Source organism: Erythranthe guttata, chromosome 4 (assembly GCF_056151865.1).
Source record: "Erythranthe guttata isolate IM_541 chromosome 4, IM_541, whole genome shotgun sequence".
Classification (NCBI taxonomy): Eukaryota; Viridiplantae; Streptophyta; class Magnoliopsida; order Lamiales; family Phrymaceae; genus Erythranthe; species Erythranthe guttata.
In genome coordinates this window covers 4,286,516-4,302,404 of record NC_142536.1, presented here as the reverse complement: position 1 = coordinate 4,302,404, position 15,889 = coordinate 4,286,516, and the positions used below count along the sequence as shown (strand labels likewise).

Below are 15,889 nucleotides of genomic sequence, written 5' to 3'. Positions count from 1 at the left end.
ATTAATAACACAACAAATAAATTTAAGTTGAATTTCACCCAACCGAGTCAACGACTACTGGTTAAGTAATACGAGAGCAGCACAAACTGAAATAAGTATGGAGTTTCATTAATGCGGACACAAAATCCATAACAAACTGTTAAACGCAACAGCAATTGGACACAAAAAGCAATTGCACACGGGAAGCTGAGGTGTACTACAATTCGATCATTTGCACACGATGCTTCAAAATCACCAAACCTACATGCCAATTATCTACGGTACTCACTTTTACGTTTTCTTCAGCCCGGTGTCATCTCCTCCACTCTTGAGCTCCTTCAATTTTCTGTAACCCTTATCAGTACCAAATATCCTGCACAAAAGTATAAACAAGTCAAAACAGTTAAAATTTAGATGCTTCTACGACAATCTTAAATCCTGAGAGGAATGTGGGTGAAATAAATACAATGCTAACGATTTCATGCCAATCAATTTCTCCAGGTCAAATTATGGTAAAATTTACGAAATGATACTATGGAAGTCAGGGATTCCACCTCCATATTATTTGTAATTACCGGCCAAAGCTTCTAGTTATAATACCAACTAACAAGTAAATAGCCATCAGATTACATACAGCTGTAGCTATTTACTTCGGAGCAGATCCTGTATTCTCAATCCAGAACAATTTTCTTAAGGTTTTCACTCAAGTTCCCAAATCAGACTTTTAAATAAAAATTAGCCCCTTAAATTTGCACTGTCACATGCTTATGCTTGACTAGAACAGTGCATGCAGTTCCCCTAATTTATCCAGAAGTTTAAGATCGTATCCAGAAACCATGTCAGAGAATTGTTTTCTATTTGGGGCATAGTAGTTTCGAGTAACCTATGTGTACAAGGTTTTCGTCATCATTAATGCATCTTCATGTAGACATTAAAATTTAAATTACAGGCAAAACCGTATCCCTGTAATTGACCAAGAAAGGAAACTAACATCACAAATCAGGGCATCAAAATCTCACCAGTCCATGTAAATAAAAGTTGACGAATAGTTGCCACTCTTTGTGTATAGCAGCCGGTGATGATAGTCATGAAAATCAGCGCTGAGAATCCAGAGAAGAAATTTTAGACATGAGGGTGAACTAGAAACATGATAAACCTCGTATCAGAATAATAATTAAGGATGTAAGAATACAGACCCTCCATATAAAGGCAAGAAGTTAGAAAGACTCCAGGGGAAATGGTATCCACAATGTGCCTCGACCGTTTCAAGGACTCTGAGAACCATCCACAACCACAAAGTTATCAGATGAGGACCAGTGATGGCGGGACCCACTATTGTTGCAAACCCAAGAAACAGAATCTCAGCAGGATGAGCATATTCAGAAGTCAACCCAAACGGTGTTGCATATCTGTAAGGATTTCATTGGTAAAGGGAGAGAAACACAAAAGAGTACAATAATTCTAGAAACCACAAACAAAAGGAAATTTTGAAGGACCAAATGCTGATAGTTTTACTCACTCGTGATGGACACTGTGGACGTGCTTGTAAAGCCATTTTGTATGTAAAATCCTGTGTCCCCAGTAGAAAACAAAGTCCTCCAAGATGAAGTAGAATAAAATCTGAGTTGAGATTACCTTCCTGCAAAATCAATTCCCATGATCCAAACTCAAGAAAATATGGAAAAGAAGTTGTCGTACAACTTAAGATCCTGTGCCAAATGGAGAAAGCAATAATTGGGCTGACATGGCATAAAGACTGTATCTTAACTTTTATTTTATTAATTGACCAGAGGCTTCTTTTTGGATGGGAGTCTCGGTGGGATAAAATAGAGATCATTTTGAGGTATCCCACAACCCTAAATAGACACTAAATACATTCTGACTAATCAGTTAACTGAGACCTTCAAAGTAGATACTTTCGTGTGGGGTTTTAGCAAATTATCGAGCATTTTGAGATAATCAAACTGCAACGATAAATTAGTCATGGCCATGTTTTCCTTAAGGAATGAAATTCCATATAATGCACGTAAGAGAACTGATGCCATAAAGATTTAATATTTTTTTGTTACAAACAAGATAACTAGATATTCATCTGGCCAACAGGAATGCAATAAATATAAGTTAACTAGATGTCATACCCATTATAATATTTGAAGGAACTTGATAACCAAGTTATCATACGCTAAGCGTCATAGACCTTGTAACACAAGCTTTAGTATATAAAGAACCTGAATATACCAGGACGGCAATGGGAGAGAACTTCGCATCCCCATGAATCTGAAGACAGGATAGGATAGAATCATAACAGGTAGATTGACACCAAAGTGATATAGCAGTAGCTTAGTGATACATCTCTCTTGAGCGGCAGAGGTGTTGTTTTTACTCTGCAAGAACCAAGAAAACAATAACTCAAGTCTACTAAAAGATATTCAGATGAAAATACCAAAGCTCAGACGTTTTTATGACTGTTCCCTCATCCACAACGGAAGGGGTGGATAGTTCTCAGTTACTTTGGTTATCTTATTGTGCAGGCAAAGAGAATGCCTGGAGTATGAAAAAGTTGAGATAATGCAAATTTATTTGTGGTTTTAAGATCATGCCATCTCGAACAAGAAGCCGTATAAATGACAGTGTCACAGAGACAACCAGACCCATGAAACAACAGTAAATATGAAGACAATAAAGTGAAACCTGAATTTTGTACTTGCTCAGCCATCCTGCCCTTTCCAAATATATAAACGGAAGACCCGAGAAAAAGAAGATGCTTTCATGAAGAAAGAAACTTCCAAGACAAGCCAGTTGAAAGTCGCTAAAATGAGTGATGAGATACTGCAACAATGAAATAATATAATGTAAGCCCAGTGAAACATTTAACAAGAGAAGGAAGAGTCTTCATACTGACACATATTGCACACACTGTAATAAAAACAGTCGAGTTTAACTAATATATACCAACAAGTGGAATTCTCAACGTAGCCATATCAATTATTAGAAAATTTGCTAGACTTAAAATCATCTTTCTTTTTAGTGTTTATGCAATTTGAGCTTGAGTTAACATTATTTGTTTCTGGACATAGCTTAACACTAGTCTCGTCTTAATTATTTATCTTAAATCTAGGGAATTAAGAAACGGATTCCAACTCACTTTTTGCACCATCTGTAAGAAGTATAACTGTACAAAGGCCTTTGAAGATTCTTCAAAGGCCTTTGTAAGATTCTACTTCATAGTTGTTGAAGATTCTTCTGGTCCAATATCAGTTAGCACAGTTTTTGTTTTTTAATAATGGCACTTATCAAGGATTATAGTTTTTTTCGAATTGACAGGTTGAATCAGTCTAATTTATTGTTAGTCAAACTAAAGAGAAACCAATAGTTAATTGAAACTAGCAAACCGGCCCTTAACCAGCGGTTCTTGACCCTCAACCTTAACAACTTTCGACTGTTAAGAGTAAGGGTCGGGAATTCGTTCCAACACATGAACCGACTTTTCATGAACCAGGTTACATGCCTCTCTATGTCATTTTTTTTTTAATTGCCTTTGAACCAGAACAGAAGCCACTTTTTGTTTCAATTATTATGACAGCCTCGACAACAGAGTGTGGGTAAATGCAATCACTGTTTCTTCATCATGCAAATCACAAGGTCACATGTGAACATCGAAATCAATATAACAACACTAGATGAAATTTATTGTTTTAATGTCACACGCAAATTAGGCAACACGCATTGTTTCATTACCACGACATCTGTTCTCTAAACGAATAGGGTAAAAAAAAAAAAAAAACGATACGAATTTAACAAACACAGCACAAAACGCAAACCAAACACGACAGAACAACAAACCAATCGAGTAAAAAGGACTTCAAAAATCAGTCGCGCTGAATGAATCAGCACGAATCGACGAAGAATTGACCGAGGTAAATGGAATTGAAAATAGATTCAAACAAATCTAGGGTCAGAGGAGACGGAATTGAAGGACTTACCGTCCAAGCAGACTCCACCATTGAAGCCATGGAGAATAACGCCAATGCTCTGTTGATCGGAGGAGAGAGAGAAGAGAGAGAAAGTATGTATTGTATGTGTGTGTGATGAGTTTGTGATTTGGAGAAGAGGAGAGCACTAACTAAACGACGGGTCCGACAGAAAGACAGACTGTCAAGTGGGGGAATCTCACCTCGTGGCCTGCCCTCCTGCACATTTTCCACTATTTATATATTTTTTATTTTTACATTTTTTATTTATTATTTATTTATTTATTTATAATAAGATATATATTTAATAAAATCCTAACGCTCTATAATATAGGGGTTGCAAATTTAATTAAAAATATTTAATTCGAAATTGATTGTTATTACTTCGTTTGAGCCTTTTGTATTCGGCTCAACTGGTACCGGTGTTTTGAAACTCGGACCGCGGATGTCGGTTGAACCGGTTAAACTGTCCGGTTTGGGCTGTTGAATCGTAAAATCGGAATCTGACTGAAAATCGGATGTTTGGCCCAAAATAGTGCGTTTGTATTTAAAAAAATAAACTAACAAAATGGCTAAAACTACGTCTTTTTACTGTCCAGTTAAACAGAAAAAATCAATCAAAATAAAAAAAAACTTATGTGTTGTGTCCATATGTTTGAATGAGAGTAGTGAGTTAATGCGCGTAAATGAAAGTATATTATATTTACTATAAAAATAAAAAAAAAATGAAAATTCTGATTGAACTTCGGTTGAACTGGTTCAACCGTGACCCAAATAACTTGTCATGGTCGATGTCCGGTCCGGGTTTTAAAACATTGACTGGAAGTTATAAGACTATTTGAACTTGATTTATTTACAATGATATAATGTTCAAATATAATTTTTGCGACTCAATAGAGATTTAATTAGATTCAAACACTTGGTGTTTGGTATTCTACAATTTCAACTATTGTTTGGCACTAATATTAATTGAGTTTGGCAACTTTAATTATTATAGAATAGTACTAGAGTTGGTGCAATATCTAAGAAAACGTGTTCATCTTCTATTGATTGATACTTTCCTGTGATATTATTATCGTGTACAAAATATTATTATTCTTAAGTGCAGGATATCTTTTAGTAACGTAACAAATTTGCATTTTTAATTAATAATCTATGTCCCTATTTAGAAAAGGAAAAGGCAAAGAACAAATGTAATAGAAAAATCCATGGAATAAAATTGCATATTTCTCGAGTATGGAGGATGGATACGAACGGAAATTTCCGAACTTTTTTCGAACATTTAATGGAAATATAAAAGTAACATGATTTTCGAAAATCGGGGAAATATATATGATGTATTCAACTCCGATAACCGGTATACAGTTTCTGAAAAATGTTGTTCAATCTCTCCACGGAAGAAAGTTTTCGTTAAATCAATTCAATATGCATATATGTACACCAACCAAAATCTGCAGTAAATTAGCAAAAATACCGAGTGAACTTTGTCGTAAATTCCGTTGTATAGCAAATTTGAAATTAAAGGGTTTGATATATATTCTTACAAAAGTCACCAATAATCTCTGCACGAGCATTCCCCGTCTTTGAAATGGTGGAATCGATTAATATCCCGAACCAAAATCTCTCTATTCGCAAACTTCGAAACGAACTTAGTGAACGTGTGACAGTCTTCGCATAGCCTCAGATTCTTGGAAATCCTGATTGTTTCTCCTCTACTGGAATTTATTAACCCGAACGCAACCGCCAGTTTTTCACTATGACCCAACACTATTCGTTTCTTTTCTTCAGCGTCAATGTCATAAAGAACAACTTTCGTCTCGGGCACATAACCCTTTTCCATCATCTCCTTCGACAAACTCACCACAAAAGCATGAATTTGCTCAATCTGTGGATTCAACTCATCGACCGACTTAAGAGCGTAAATCTTCCGTTTCACTTCAATCCAGCTACACCCGGAAACCTTTTGCAGGCCCTTAGCTTCTAGAAGCTTCTTCACTCTTTTCACCTGGTCCCACATTTGCGCCTCCGCGTAAATATCAGCAAGAAGTACGTAATTCCCTGCATTTGTCGGTTCAAGCTCAAAAAGCATTCTGCTTGCTCTCTCCGCAAGTTCGACGTTGCAGTGGATTCTGCATGCTCCAAGAAGAGACCCCCAAACTTTAGGTCCTGGTTCGTCTCGCAAATCTGCTATGATTTTAGCCGCTTCGTCCAATCGATTAGCTCTGCCAAGAAGATCCACCATACAAGCATAATGCTCCACGGTGGGTTGGATTCCGTATCTTTTTAACAAAGAATCGAATAACATTTTCCCCTCATCAACTAGTCCAGAATGACTACAAGCTCCCAAAACACTAACGAATGATATCGGACTAGGCGAAAGTCCTAGCTGCACCATCTCTCGAAAAACCGAAAGAGCTTCGTTTCCTAATCCGTGAATTGCATAACTCGAAATCAACGAATTCCAAGAAATAACATCCCTCTTCTCCATTTGGTTGAAAACATTCTTCCCTAATTCAAGATCACCACATCTAGCATACATAGTTACAAGGGCACTCATAACTGGCAATATCGAGTCGAGGCCTTTTCTAAGTATATACCCGTGTATCAACTTCCCCTGTTCCAATGCAGACACCGCAGCGCAAGCTTGTAGCACAGCAACCATGGTGACTGAGTTCGGCAACAGATCCCCACCACTCTCGAGCATCATCTCCCGGAAAAGCTCCAATGCTTCAAAGGGCCTTCCGTTCTTTGCAAAGCATGCAATCATCGCACTCCAAGAAACCAGATTCTTGGCCGGCATGGAAGAGAAGACACGGTTTGCATTCTCTACGCTTCCGAATTTCGCATACATATCAACCAAAGTGGTCATAATATGCACATGGCTCTCGTAACCGTTTCGTAGAACGTGCGCGTGAATCTCCTTCCCCCTCCAGTCCGAAGAGAACTTCGACTCCGAAACCACACACGCCTTGAGCGCATACGTGTAACTGAACCTATCAGAAGGCATCCCTGTCTGGTTCATTCTCCTGTACAAACTCAGGGCCTCTTCACCGTAACCCGATAAGGATAAAGCGCGCAGAATAGCATTCCAAACGTAGATGGTTCTGTGCGTAATTTCGTCGAACACCTGACGGGCGTACTCGATGGAGTCCAATTCCGTGTACATGTTGATGAGCTTAGTGGCCAAGAAGGGGTCCTGATCAAACCCATTGTCAACAAGGTTTCTGTGGACGGAAAATGCATCGGAGAAACTCTTTTGGTGGGCGCAAGATTGTATGAGAAGCTCGTATGTTTGCTGGGTGGGGTTCTGCTCTTGGGATAGCAAGTGGATTGCTTGTTTCAATTGGCCCTTTTTGCAGAGAGATTGGATTGAGTGGTTAATTTTGGTGATGGAATATGGGGCTTTGAGCGTCGTGGAGGAGGCGGCGGAATCGGCGGCGCAACGGGGACGGTGGTGGTGGTGGAAGGGTGTTGTTGCAAGGTTTGTTGGCTGGAAAGTTTGGATTTGCAACATTCGGATTCTTTTTCCTATTTTCTCCTCTGTTTAAGGAATTTGTTTTTTGTAGCTTATAATCAATGTGAGAAGAGCGACAAGATTTATTTATTTATTTATAGTTTTTTTTTTTTTTTTTTTTCTCACTAATCCAATGGATACCCAATTGGGCTTAATTCTCGAAGCCCAAAGCCCAGTGTCAATTATTAAAAAATTGCAAAAAAGAAAAGATAAAAATTACGTAAGTCAAATTACGAAAAAAATCCCTCATGTTTGAATAATTACAATCACCTTCTTAACTATGAATCTTCTTATATACACTCATCCTTATGGTTTCAAATTCAATATAATCTTGTATATTATGTGGAATGTTCTTTGATTTATACTCGTTTTGTGCAAAAATGTAGTTTTTGATGCACCACAATATGATATTTACAAACCGATAGACACATCTTATTCCAAACTGTGGAGCTCGAATGGAGTAAAGCGGATACAAATTGAAGAATATTCCACATAATCTAGAAGATTCTACTAAATTTAACACCGTAAATGTGGACGTGTACGAAGATTCATAATATACGGGTGGTTGTAATTACCTAAGTATGAGGAGTTTTTTTGTAATTTAACCAACACTATGTGTATTTCAGTCATTCAACGAGTTTTCTCTAAAATCAACACATATTTATTAGTTTTCTTAATATGTGCGCGACAAACAGTAAATTTCTAATACGAACTTCTCGGAAGGACAACACTAAGACCAACAAATACAGCAAAGAGAAAGATTAACAGTCCGGTGAAGTTGACGATAAGTGCTTCTTGACTTCGACGCAGCCCCAAGAAAAAGAATTTCTCGACCAAGCCGGTCTCGGCGCTTAAAATAGCCATGACGAAAACAACCGTACCGAGCACCACGTGCCACGGTGCAAGCCTCGCCCTTGTCGATGCTTGTGCGCGTGGGTACCAAAACGTGAACAAAGAGAACACCCACTAAATACATATAAACATTCCAATTAAAAAAAAAATTAATTAAATATATTCAAACAATAAATAATATAGTGTACTATTATATTATTTGATTAATATAATAAATAAAAATATTAATTTATAATTACCTGGATAGCAAAGAGGCAGATGGTTGACATACCCAACCAAGAATGAAGGGAATACATATCTGGAATTCCTTTCAGGTAATGAAACCTGAAAACTGCATAAATACCGATAATGCCACTAACAAGTGCAGTCAAGTGTAGAAGCAGGTGGAATAGTTTCTGAGTCTCTCTAATTGCTGGAATTGTTTTGTAGGCAATGATACCTGATGCATTTACACACATATTTAATAATTAATATATAATTCCAGACTATTATTTTTTTTTTTAAATATTTTAATGGGATTTAATTAAATTTGGAAATTCAAGAAATACTAGATGAACAAATTATTAGTATTACCTTCTCCTGAGATCAAGACAAACCCAAGAACCATTAGTAACGGGTGCAACTGCAATATGCATTAATCAAATAACAAACAAAAAAATTGTCCTTGTAATAAAAGAAAAATAAATAAAAATTTACATTGAAAATCTTGGCCTTGTTGTCTGATTTAAAAGCAAGACCCTCTCGGAAATGAAGCAGCCAAACCAGCACTAAAGTGACGACTGCTGCCGCCGACACATGAGCGAACACAGTAGCCGGAAACGCCGACATTCGGTAGCTCGAGCTTCCTTTCGTAGCCATGGTTAATTAATTATTCTAGTTTATGAGTATATATATAAAAGTTCGGAATGTTGTTGTCTTGTTTCCATCAAAATATTATTTCCTGAATTGTTTGTTGATTAAAAAAAGTGGCTTCTCTAATTTGCCGTCTATATAAATTTAGGAAAAACCGTCTCACCTGCCGCCCTCTAGTCGATTCTCACACGCATGCTTCTCTTCTTGTTTTGGAAGGGGGAAAAAGAAATGCATAGATGAATGTACTTTGTTCTGCCATGCAAAATTAGATATTTTGAAATAGAAATTACTAAATTAGTACACTAATATTGAAATATATTGTTGTTGGATCACAAATTCAAGCCTTTTAAAACTACTCTTAACCACGTAAATAAGCTATTTAAGTCTTGTTTGGTTGCCGATATAAAATATCTAATGAAAATTCAATTATTTATGCATAGAAGGTAAGAAAAGCCATAATAACATAATATTTACAGTACCAGTAATTTAGTTAATAATGAATAATCTCCCCAACCAAACGAGTCCTTCTCCCGTCCAAAACTACATAAACAATTTTAACAATATAATAGTGCTTGATAAATTTTTCAAAACTATTTCCCAAACGCTTTCAAGGAGCATATATAAACTATCTAGTCTCAAGAAAGGCAGATATAATCATGCAAAATACAAGATAAAATACATAATTATAAAATAAAATTATAATTCATGGTATAGAAGATAAATACCAATGCCACAGAATACATATGGTGCAGAAGACAGATGAAACTAAGAAAAATGGGATACCTAAAAAACCTCGTTCGACATCTAAGAATGCACGATAGCACGTAATTCAACAACATAATAAAAATAGAGTATATAGGTTGAAGTTACAATAGAAGATTCATCAGAACAATGTTCAAGAGGGAGGCAACCCTGGAAAAATCTGTCGCAAGAAATCTACGGTTGTACTGCAATTTTACAAAACCAGTCGAATTATAAATTGCATCGAGAAAAATATTAAAAAAAAAACGAAAAAAAAATAGACCACTTGATTCCAGTTGATACAGTTGCCTCCAAATCAGTCTTTGGGATAATCCACCTCAGGAAACGAATACTTGAACAAGATTCTAACTCATTCGAATTGCCTTAGTACCAATGCTCATGTATCCAAATTCTGCCCAGTTAAAGAGGCCAGTAGTATATCTGGGCACCAAACGACAGGACACCTGTGGACAAATAATCAAGAATATTGTGTGAACTTATTTTTTTCACATCTATATCGCATTCAAAGACATAAATCCGGAACAATTCCGAAGGGAAATCGACAGGAATCAGAAAATAGTATTAAATAATGCAATGTAAAAACCTTCATAATCGATTGAACACTAGAAACGTGTAGAGACGAAGGAAGGTATAGACAAGGTCAAGAGGAGCAAAGTTATGAATCAAATTTTGGCTTAAGAATGGTGAACAAGATTTGATTTTCTTTTTTTTACTAAACGAACACAGTGACTGTTATGCAAAAGAGGGCTTGCGTGGACGTTCAGATAACTTCCTGTAAATAGTTCCCCCAACATACTAGGATTCCAATCTGATGCAACAAATGAAGCGAACAATTTCCACACAGGTTTTCACACAGTAGATCGAACAATTTACAAGCAGAAAAATTGCAGACAATATATATCAAGCAATATATTGATGAGAACTAGAAACAGCTCCAAGAATTGCCTGATGCCAAAATCTCTCTTGTTTAGAGAAAGTCGGATTCTGCTCGAGCAGCTATCTCTCTAAAAGGAAATTGCACCCAAAATTGAAAGAAATAAAACTGACCTTCATATTCCTAGAGAAAAGAGAATGCAGTAATTAGAACTTGTTTCACAAGAACCGCTTTTTATCTGTTGGTTTCAGAATCTGGAATGAGCACATCAAACTCTCGTCAACACTCATCATAGCACCGGCGTTATCAAATTCACCGCAATAGTTGGGTGCAGAGAATATGGTAACTAGCTGCCTATCAGCGAAAAATTCATATCCATCTTCAACAACCTGATCAAGAAAAGACCTAATCAATAGGCAGCAGAATTACAAAATAAGATTTCTTTTTTAAAGAAAAAAAAAACGGTTACCTGATGAGCACGACAAACAAGGTCCATATCATGTTGCATGAGAAATTCAGCGACCTTATCTGGACCAAATGTGTACGAGACACCCCTATCATTCATCCCCCAACCTTTAAGTTCTCTACTAGGATCAGACCAAAGTAAATCACAAAGCAGACCAGAGTCGGGAATATCAGTTGGACGAGGTAAATTTCTTATTTGATCCAAGTTCGTCAGATCAGGAGACAGACCACCATGCATGCAGAGTATCTTATCATCTATAAGAGCTGCCACAGGAAGGCAGTTGAAACAATCAGTGAAAACTTTCCATAGTCTCACGTTGAATCGGCGTTTACACTCATCATAGAATCCATATATCCTATTAATAGAAGCACATTCGTGATTTCCTCTTAAGAGAAAGAAATTCTCTGGGTATTTGATTTTGTAGGCAAGAAGAAGACATATTGTTTCTAAACTCTGTTTGCCACGGTCCACGTAGTCCCCTAAGAACAAATAATTGGCCTCTGGAGGAAATCCCCCGTACTCAAAAAGCCTTAAAAGATCCCCATATTGCCCATGGATGTCACCTGGAATCAAGATGAAAACAAATTACTCACAATTTTCTCAGATTAAATTAAAAAAAAAAATAGAGGAACACCTACAAAAGTAAGAAACGAGTTTCCAGGTCATAGTGAAAGCAAAGGAGCAGTAGCGTTGGACAGATAAGAAAGAAATTCATTTCTTAAATATACCGAATACCATGCTTAATACATTTCTAGATAGTCCAATAGATGGAAGCAAGAAAGGTCGGCATAAAAATCACATGATCTAACCATACTGATTCCCATCCATAAACTGGCACGAGACCCTTAGATTATAGGATGTTATACCAGAATTTCTTTAGAAACTAGAACAACCAGCAAAAAAAAATCGCTTCACATAAGAGAATAACATATTAATACAAGATGAAATTTCTACAAAATTGAAGATCCCCACATATACCCTTATAAAGCGAGATAATGAAATACGCATGGAAGGCAGCAAAACATAGTTAAATTTTGGCACAGAGGTTGTTAGTTCACCAACCAACATATCTATCTCTAATCACTACTCTGGAACACCTCACTTCTTTATGTTTGATTATAATCACCATATTTCCTGCAGTGCCCACATAATAATAAACAGCTGCTTATGGCAATCTACTACATTGAGAAAACTCACCATTTCAATTCAGAAAACTGTATTCTCCATTCATCCAGTATGTATATTAGACCATGACTCGATTTTGCATTTTTAACTAATGGCATCGCATCTCACAATGATCTTTTGAAACATAAATCACAACTCCCTAAAATTTTTATGTTTATATGAGGCGTGTTTTCAAACTATTGTAGCTAATAAATACAACCTACTTCAAGTTAATGCATCAAGGGCTTTAAATAATTTCTTCACCAAAATTCATATCAAATTGCAAAAACCCAATCTGGAAACCTAATAAAACCCACACTTGCTAGCCCATGAAAGGGATAAGTTATATTTCAAACCCAACTTTCTAAAAGATTCTAAGAGTAAAGGGTAAAGATTGTATAATCCATTTTCAAATAAATCTATACTCGATAGCCAGATTTTCACTCTGTTGGACAGTTAGAGGACTTAATTATACATCTTAATCCTTCTATTGATGGTTATATCAATATATAAACGGCCCTCATACAAAGTAAAGAAGATTTCATGACCTACTCATTTAAGAAGCGCCAAAATAAGAAATCTAGAATTTTGACTTCAAAATTTTATTTTGCATTCCCTTTTAACCAAGCTGAAGATATTTTCCACTGAAGAAAATACAAATCAATCAGCTGCTCATAAGCCGTAACTAATTCAAACGTCAGCACGACCCTACTTTATCATGGGTAACTGTTCGTTTAAGGACAGCATGACAGAAAAGACAAGAAGTCTACCACATAATACGTTTTCCTTTACTATTTTCATTTTCCCAAGGCGTAGTTAGAATAAACTATCAAAGGCCGCAGATCAAGGATAATTAAAAATTATGTGTACTTCATTGGTCTTGAGCATATCTCGGAAATGTATTCAATGGAGTGAAAAGCAAAAGGATATCGAAAATTCCCAATGAAAAACCACCATTTTGCAAACTGAAGCCAATACCAAAAGCTCGTTTTGTAGCTTTAGTGAGATGACAAACTTATTGTCTGACCTCATAACAGCATCATACACGTCGGTACTTGCGCAAGATGTTGTTATCCGGGGTCAAGCTATTTTGTATCTATAAAACATTGTTGGTAAGAAGAACAATGTTTAAGTGTTCCAGGTCACATTTTAACCTAGAATCGAACTTCACCCATGATTAGAGACAACAATTTCAATATATTATGTGCATGTGCATCAAATATTGGTGATAGATAAGGGTTCAGAAAAACAAATTTCTTCAGGGCAATCCCCAGGTATATGCATTCTTATTATTATTTGCACCAAAACTCCAAAGTAAAAGCAACCTTTTCATATCAAAGCCAATCATAAAAAGTCATTAGGAAGAAAAAAAAAATCAGAAGCTAGGCATACATGCAAAAAAGGGAAACCATTAATTCATCTGTGAGAGAGAGAGAGAGAGAGAGAGAGAGAGAGAGAGAGAGAGAGAGAATACCGCAGATCTTAATAGGGGCTTCGAGCTCGAGGAGATTAGGCTGGGAAAGGAAGATTTCACGCGACGTCGTACAGAGAGCACGGATCTCATTCTCGGAGAGCTGCACCTGACGCACAGTCCTCGCGCTTCGAAACTCCAACAGCCGATTGATGATGTCATCCAATACGGCAGGCTCTATCCCCTGCCCATTCGCGGCCATCTCTACCCCCCTCTTTTTTCTAGCTTTCCACCGAAAGTTCTCGAACCAAAAAAAAAAAGAAAAATCCAACCCTAGATTTCCAAAAAAAAACTAAAAAAATCCAAACTTTTTGAGGGTTTCAATCGATTTTCATCGCAAACAAGGTAAAAAAACAACAAATTGATAGACGAACACAGCAAAAAAAAAAAATTCAAATAGGTGACGGATTAAAACGAGATTAGGAGTGTCTGAGGCGGTGGCCGGCTGAAACTCCGATGCGGCGGAGAGGACTATACGTCATGCAAAGAGAGGGTAGTACATAGATTTATTTTAGATTAGATTAGATGGGAAACCCAACCCAATAATAATAAAAATGGAAGTGGAAAATTAAAAAAAAAAAAAAAAAAAAATTTATTGCGTGAGTCGATAAATCCGCTGGCCTCGTGTGGCTCTCTCTCTCTCTCTCTACGCTACTGCGAATTGATTGTAGATTTTTGGACTGGACCCTTCCTACCCCTTTTTTCTGTTTCTCTCTCTATCCTTTCCTTTGTGTTGTGCAGCGGCCCAAGGGAGGAGAGATAGAGAGAGAGAGAGATAATTGTTTGGTTTCAATTCAAAATCTAGGGTTTCAACGAAAATTCAACTCCATTAATAAATAATAAAACGATGTTGTAAAAAAAGAATTAATTAATAAAATAATAAATAAATATGACGACTATTTGGCTTTAAACTCTATAATGCACTATTGCACATACTCCATATATTTATATGATTTATATGATGTGATCGGAAAATATCAAATGCCACTCCCACTCACGATTTCATTTTTTTTTTTTATATATGTGTGGGAATGCAATAACAGAAAATAAAAAGCTAAAACAAAATATCTTTCATTATTTGTTATCATTTATATATGTGCAGAAATGTAGTAATAGAAAAATAAAATGCTAAAACTAATTACTAAGGGTAAATTACACTCACACCCTTGAAGTATGCTTAAATAATTTTAAGGTCCCTATAGTATCAGTAATTACACTCACCCCCCTGAAACGTAGTTAGAAACTCTAACGGGATAATGCATTGAATATATTATTCCGATAGGGTTCTAATGGACTATTACTTTTAGCTAGTGGTGGAGATAACATAGAGTCATGGGGTGACATGACTCCCTCAATATTTCTTAAATCACCGATAACTCTTTGTTGTCTCCACCAGTTTCTGAAACCAATAGTTCGTTAGAACTCTATTGTAATAACGTATCTACTGCATTTTCCCATTAGAGTTTATAACTACGTTTCATGGGGGTGAGTGTAATTATCGATACCACAGGGACCTTAAAGTTATTTAAGCATACCTCAGGGATGCGGGTGAAATTTACCCAATTACTAATTATTGTTGGAACTGGTTCAGAAGGGAGGTGAAGTAGGCGCCGAAATTTTAGGATCCCCGAATATTTTTTTACACAGTTTATATTTTTTTTAATAAAACTTGTCTTAATATATTAAATTAGTTTTTTTTTTAGAAAATATATTAAATTAGTTATTTATTAAAATAATGAGTCAAGTTTCTTTTTAGGAACATTTATGAAGTCTATTTGCTATAAAAATTAAAGGTCATGTAGGAAGTGAACCACTAAATTATTCTGTTAATTTCCATAATTTTATATATTATGTGTTATTTTGTGTTCAAACATCTAAAAAATATTTTTATGGGGCACCGCCCCTGAATTCCGATTTTGGAATGGCTCGGAATCGACCGAATTTCGAAAATTTTGGAAATTGCATTAATTTATTGTTTCTTGTT

General features: G+C 36.2%; 4 protein-coding genes across 5 annotated transcripts; all 4 read right to left on the bottom strand.

Annotated features, from left to right (window-relative positions):
• Positions 1–87: 87 nt before the first annotated feature.
• Positions 88–4,206, bottom strand: SMO2-1 (sterol 4-alpha-methyl-oxidase 2-1). Its single transcript, XM_012981135.2, has 7 exons — positions 3,963–4,206; positions 2,671–2,808; positions 2,218–2,363; positions 1,499–1,618; positions 1,176–1,388; positions 999–1,079; positions 88–352 (listed from the first exon to the last, which is right to left on the bottom strand). Exons 1-7 carry the CDS (start codon positions 3,990–3,992, stop codon positions 271–273), a joined length of 810 nt encoding a protein of 269 aa, XP_012836589.1. The 5' UTR covers positions 3,993–4,206; the 3' UTR covers positions 88–270.
• Positions 4,207–5,433: 1,227 nt separating this feature from the next.
• On the bottom strand, positions 5,434–7,537 carry CRR2 (Tetratricopeptide repeat (TPR)-like superfamily protein). The gene has a single exon (XM_012981331.2). The coding sequence runs from the start codon at positions 7,462–7,464 to the stop codon at positions 5,500–5,502; it is 1,965 nt and encodes a 654-aa protein (XP_012836785.2). The 5' UTR covers positions 7,465–7,537; the 3' UTR covers positions 5,434–5,499.
• A 565-nt stretch (positions 7,538–8,102) lies between these two features.
• Positions 8,103–9,270, bottom strand: LOC105957186 (putative ascorbate-specific transmembrane electron transporter 1). Its single transcript, XM_012981113.2, has 4 exons — positions 9,013–9,270; positions 8,890–8,938; positions 8,556–8,755; positions 8,103–8,430 (listed from the first exon to the last, which is right to left on the bottom strand). Exons 1-4 carry the CDS (start codon positions 9,172–9,174, stop codon positions 8,167–8,169), a joined length of 675 nt encoding a protein of 224 aa, XP_012836567.2. The 5' UTR covers positions 9,175–9,270; the 3' UTR covers positions 8,103–8,166.
• Positions 9,271–9,993: 723 nt separating this feature from the next.
• LOC105957481 (serine/threonine-protein phosphatase PP1 isozyme 2) lies at positions 9,994–14,966 on the bottom strand. Of its 2 annotated transcripts, none has more exons than XM_012981440.2 (4): positions 13,909–14,966; positions 11,274–11,833; positions 10,978–11,193; positions 9,994–10,373 (listed from the first exon to the last, which is right to left on the bottom strand). In XM_012981440.2, exons 1-3 carry the CDS (start codon positions 14,105–14,107, stop codon positions 11,023–11,025), a joined length of 930 nt encoding a protein of 309 aa, XP_012836894.1. In that variant the 5' UTR covers positions 14,108–14,966; the 3' UTR covers positions 9,994–10,373; positions 10,978–11,022. The 2 variants fall into 2 exon arrangements, with proteins under 2 accessions (XP_012836894.1, XP_012836970.1); XM_012981516.2 differs by having other exon boundaries at positions 9,994–10,350; positions 13,909–14,848.
• Between the last annotated feature and the right edge of the window lie 923 nt (positions 14,967–15,889).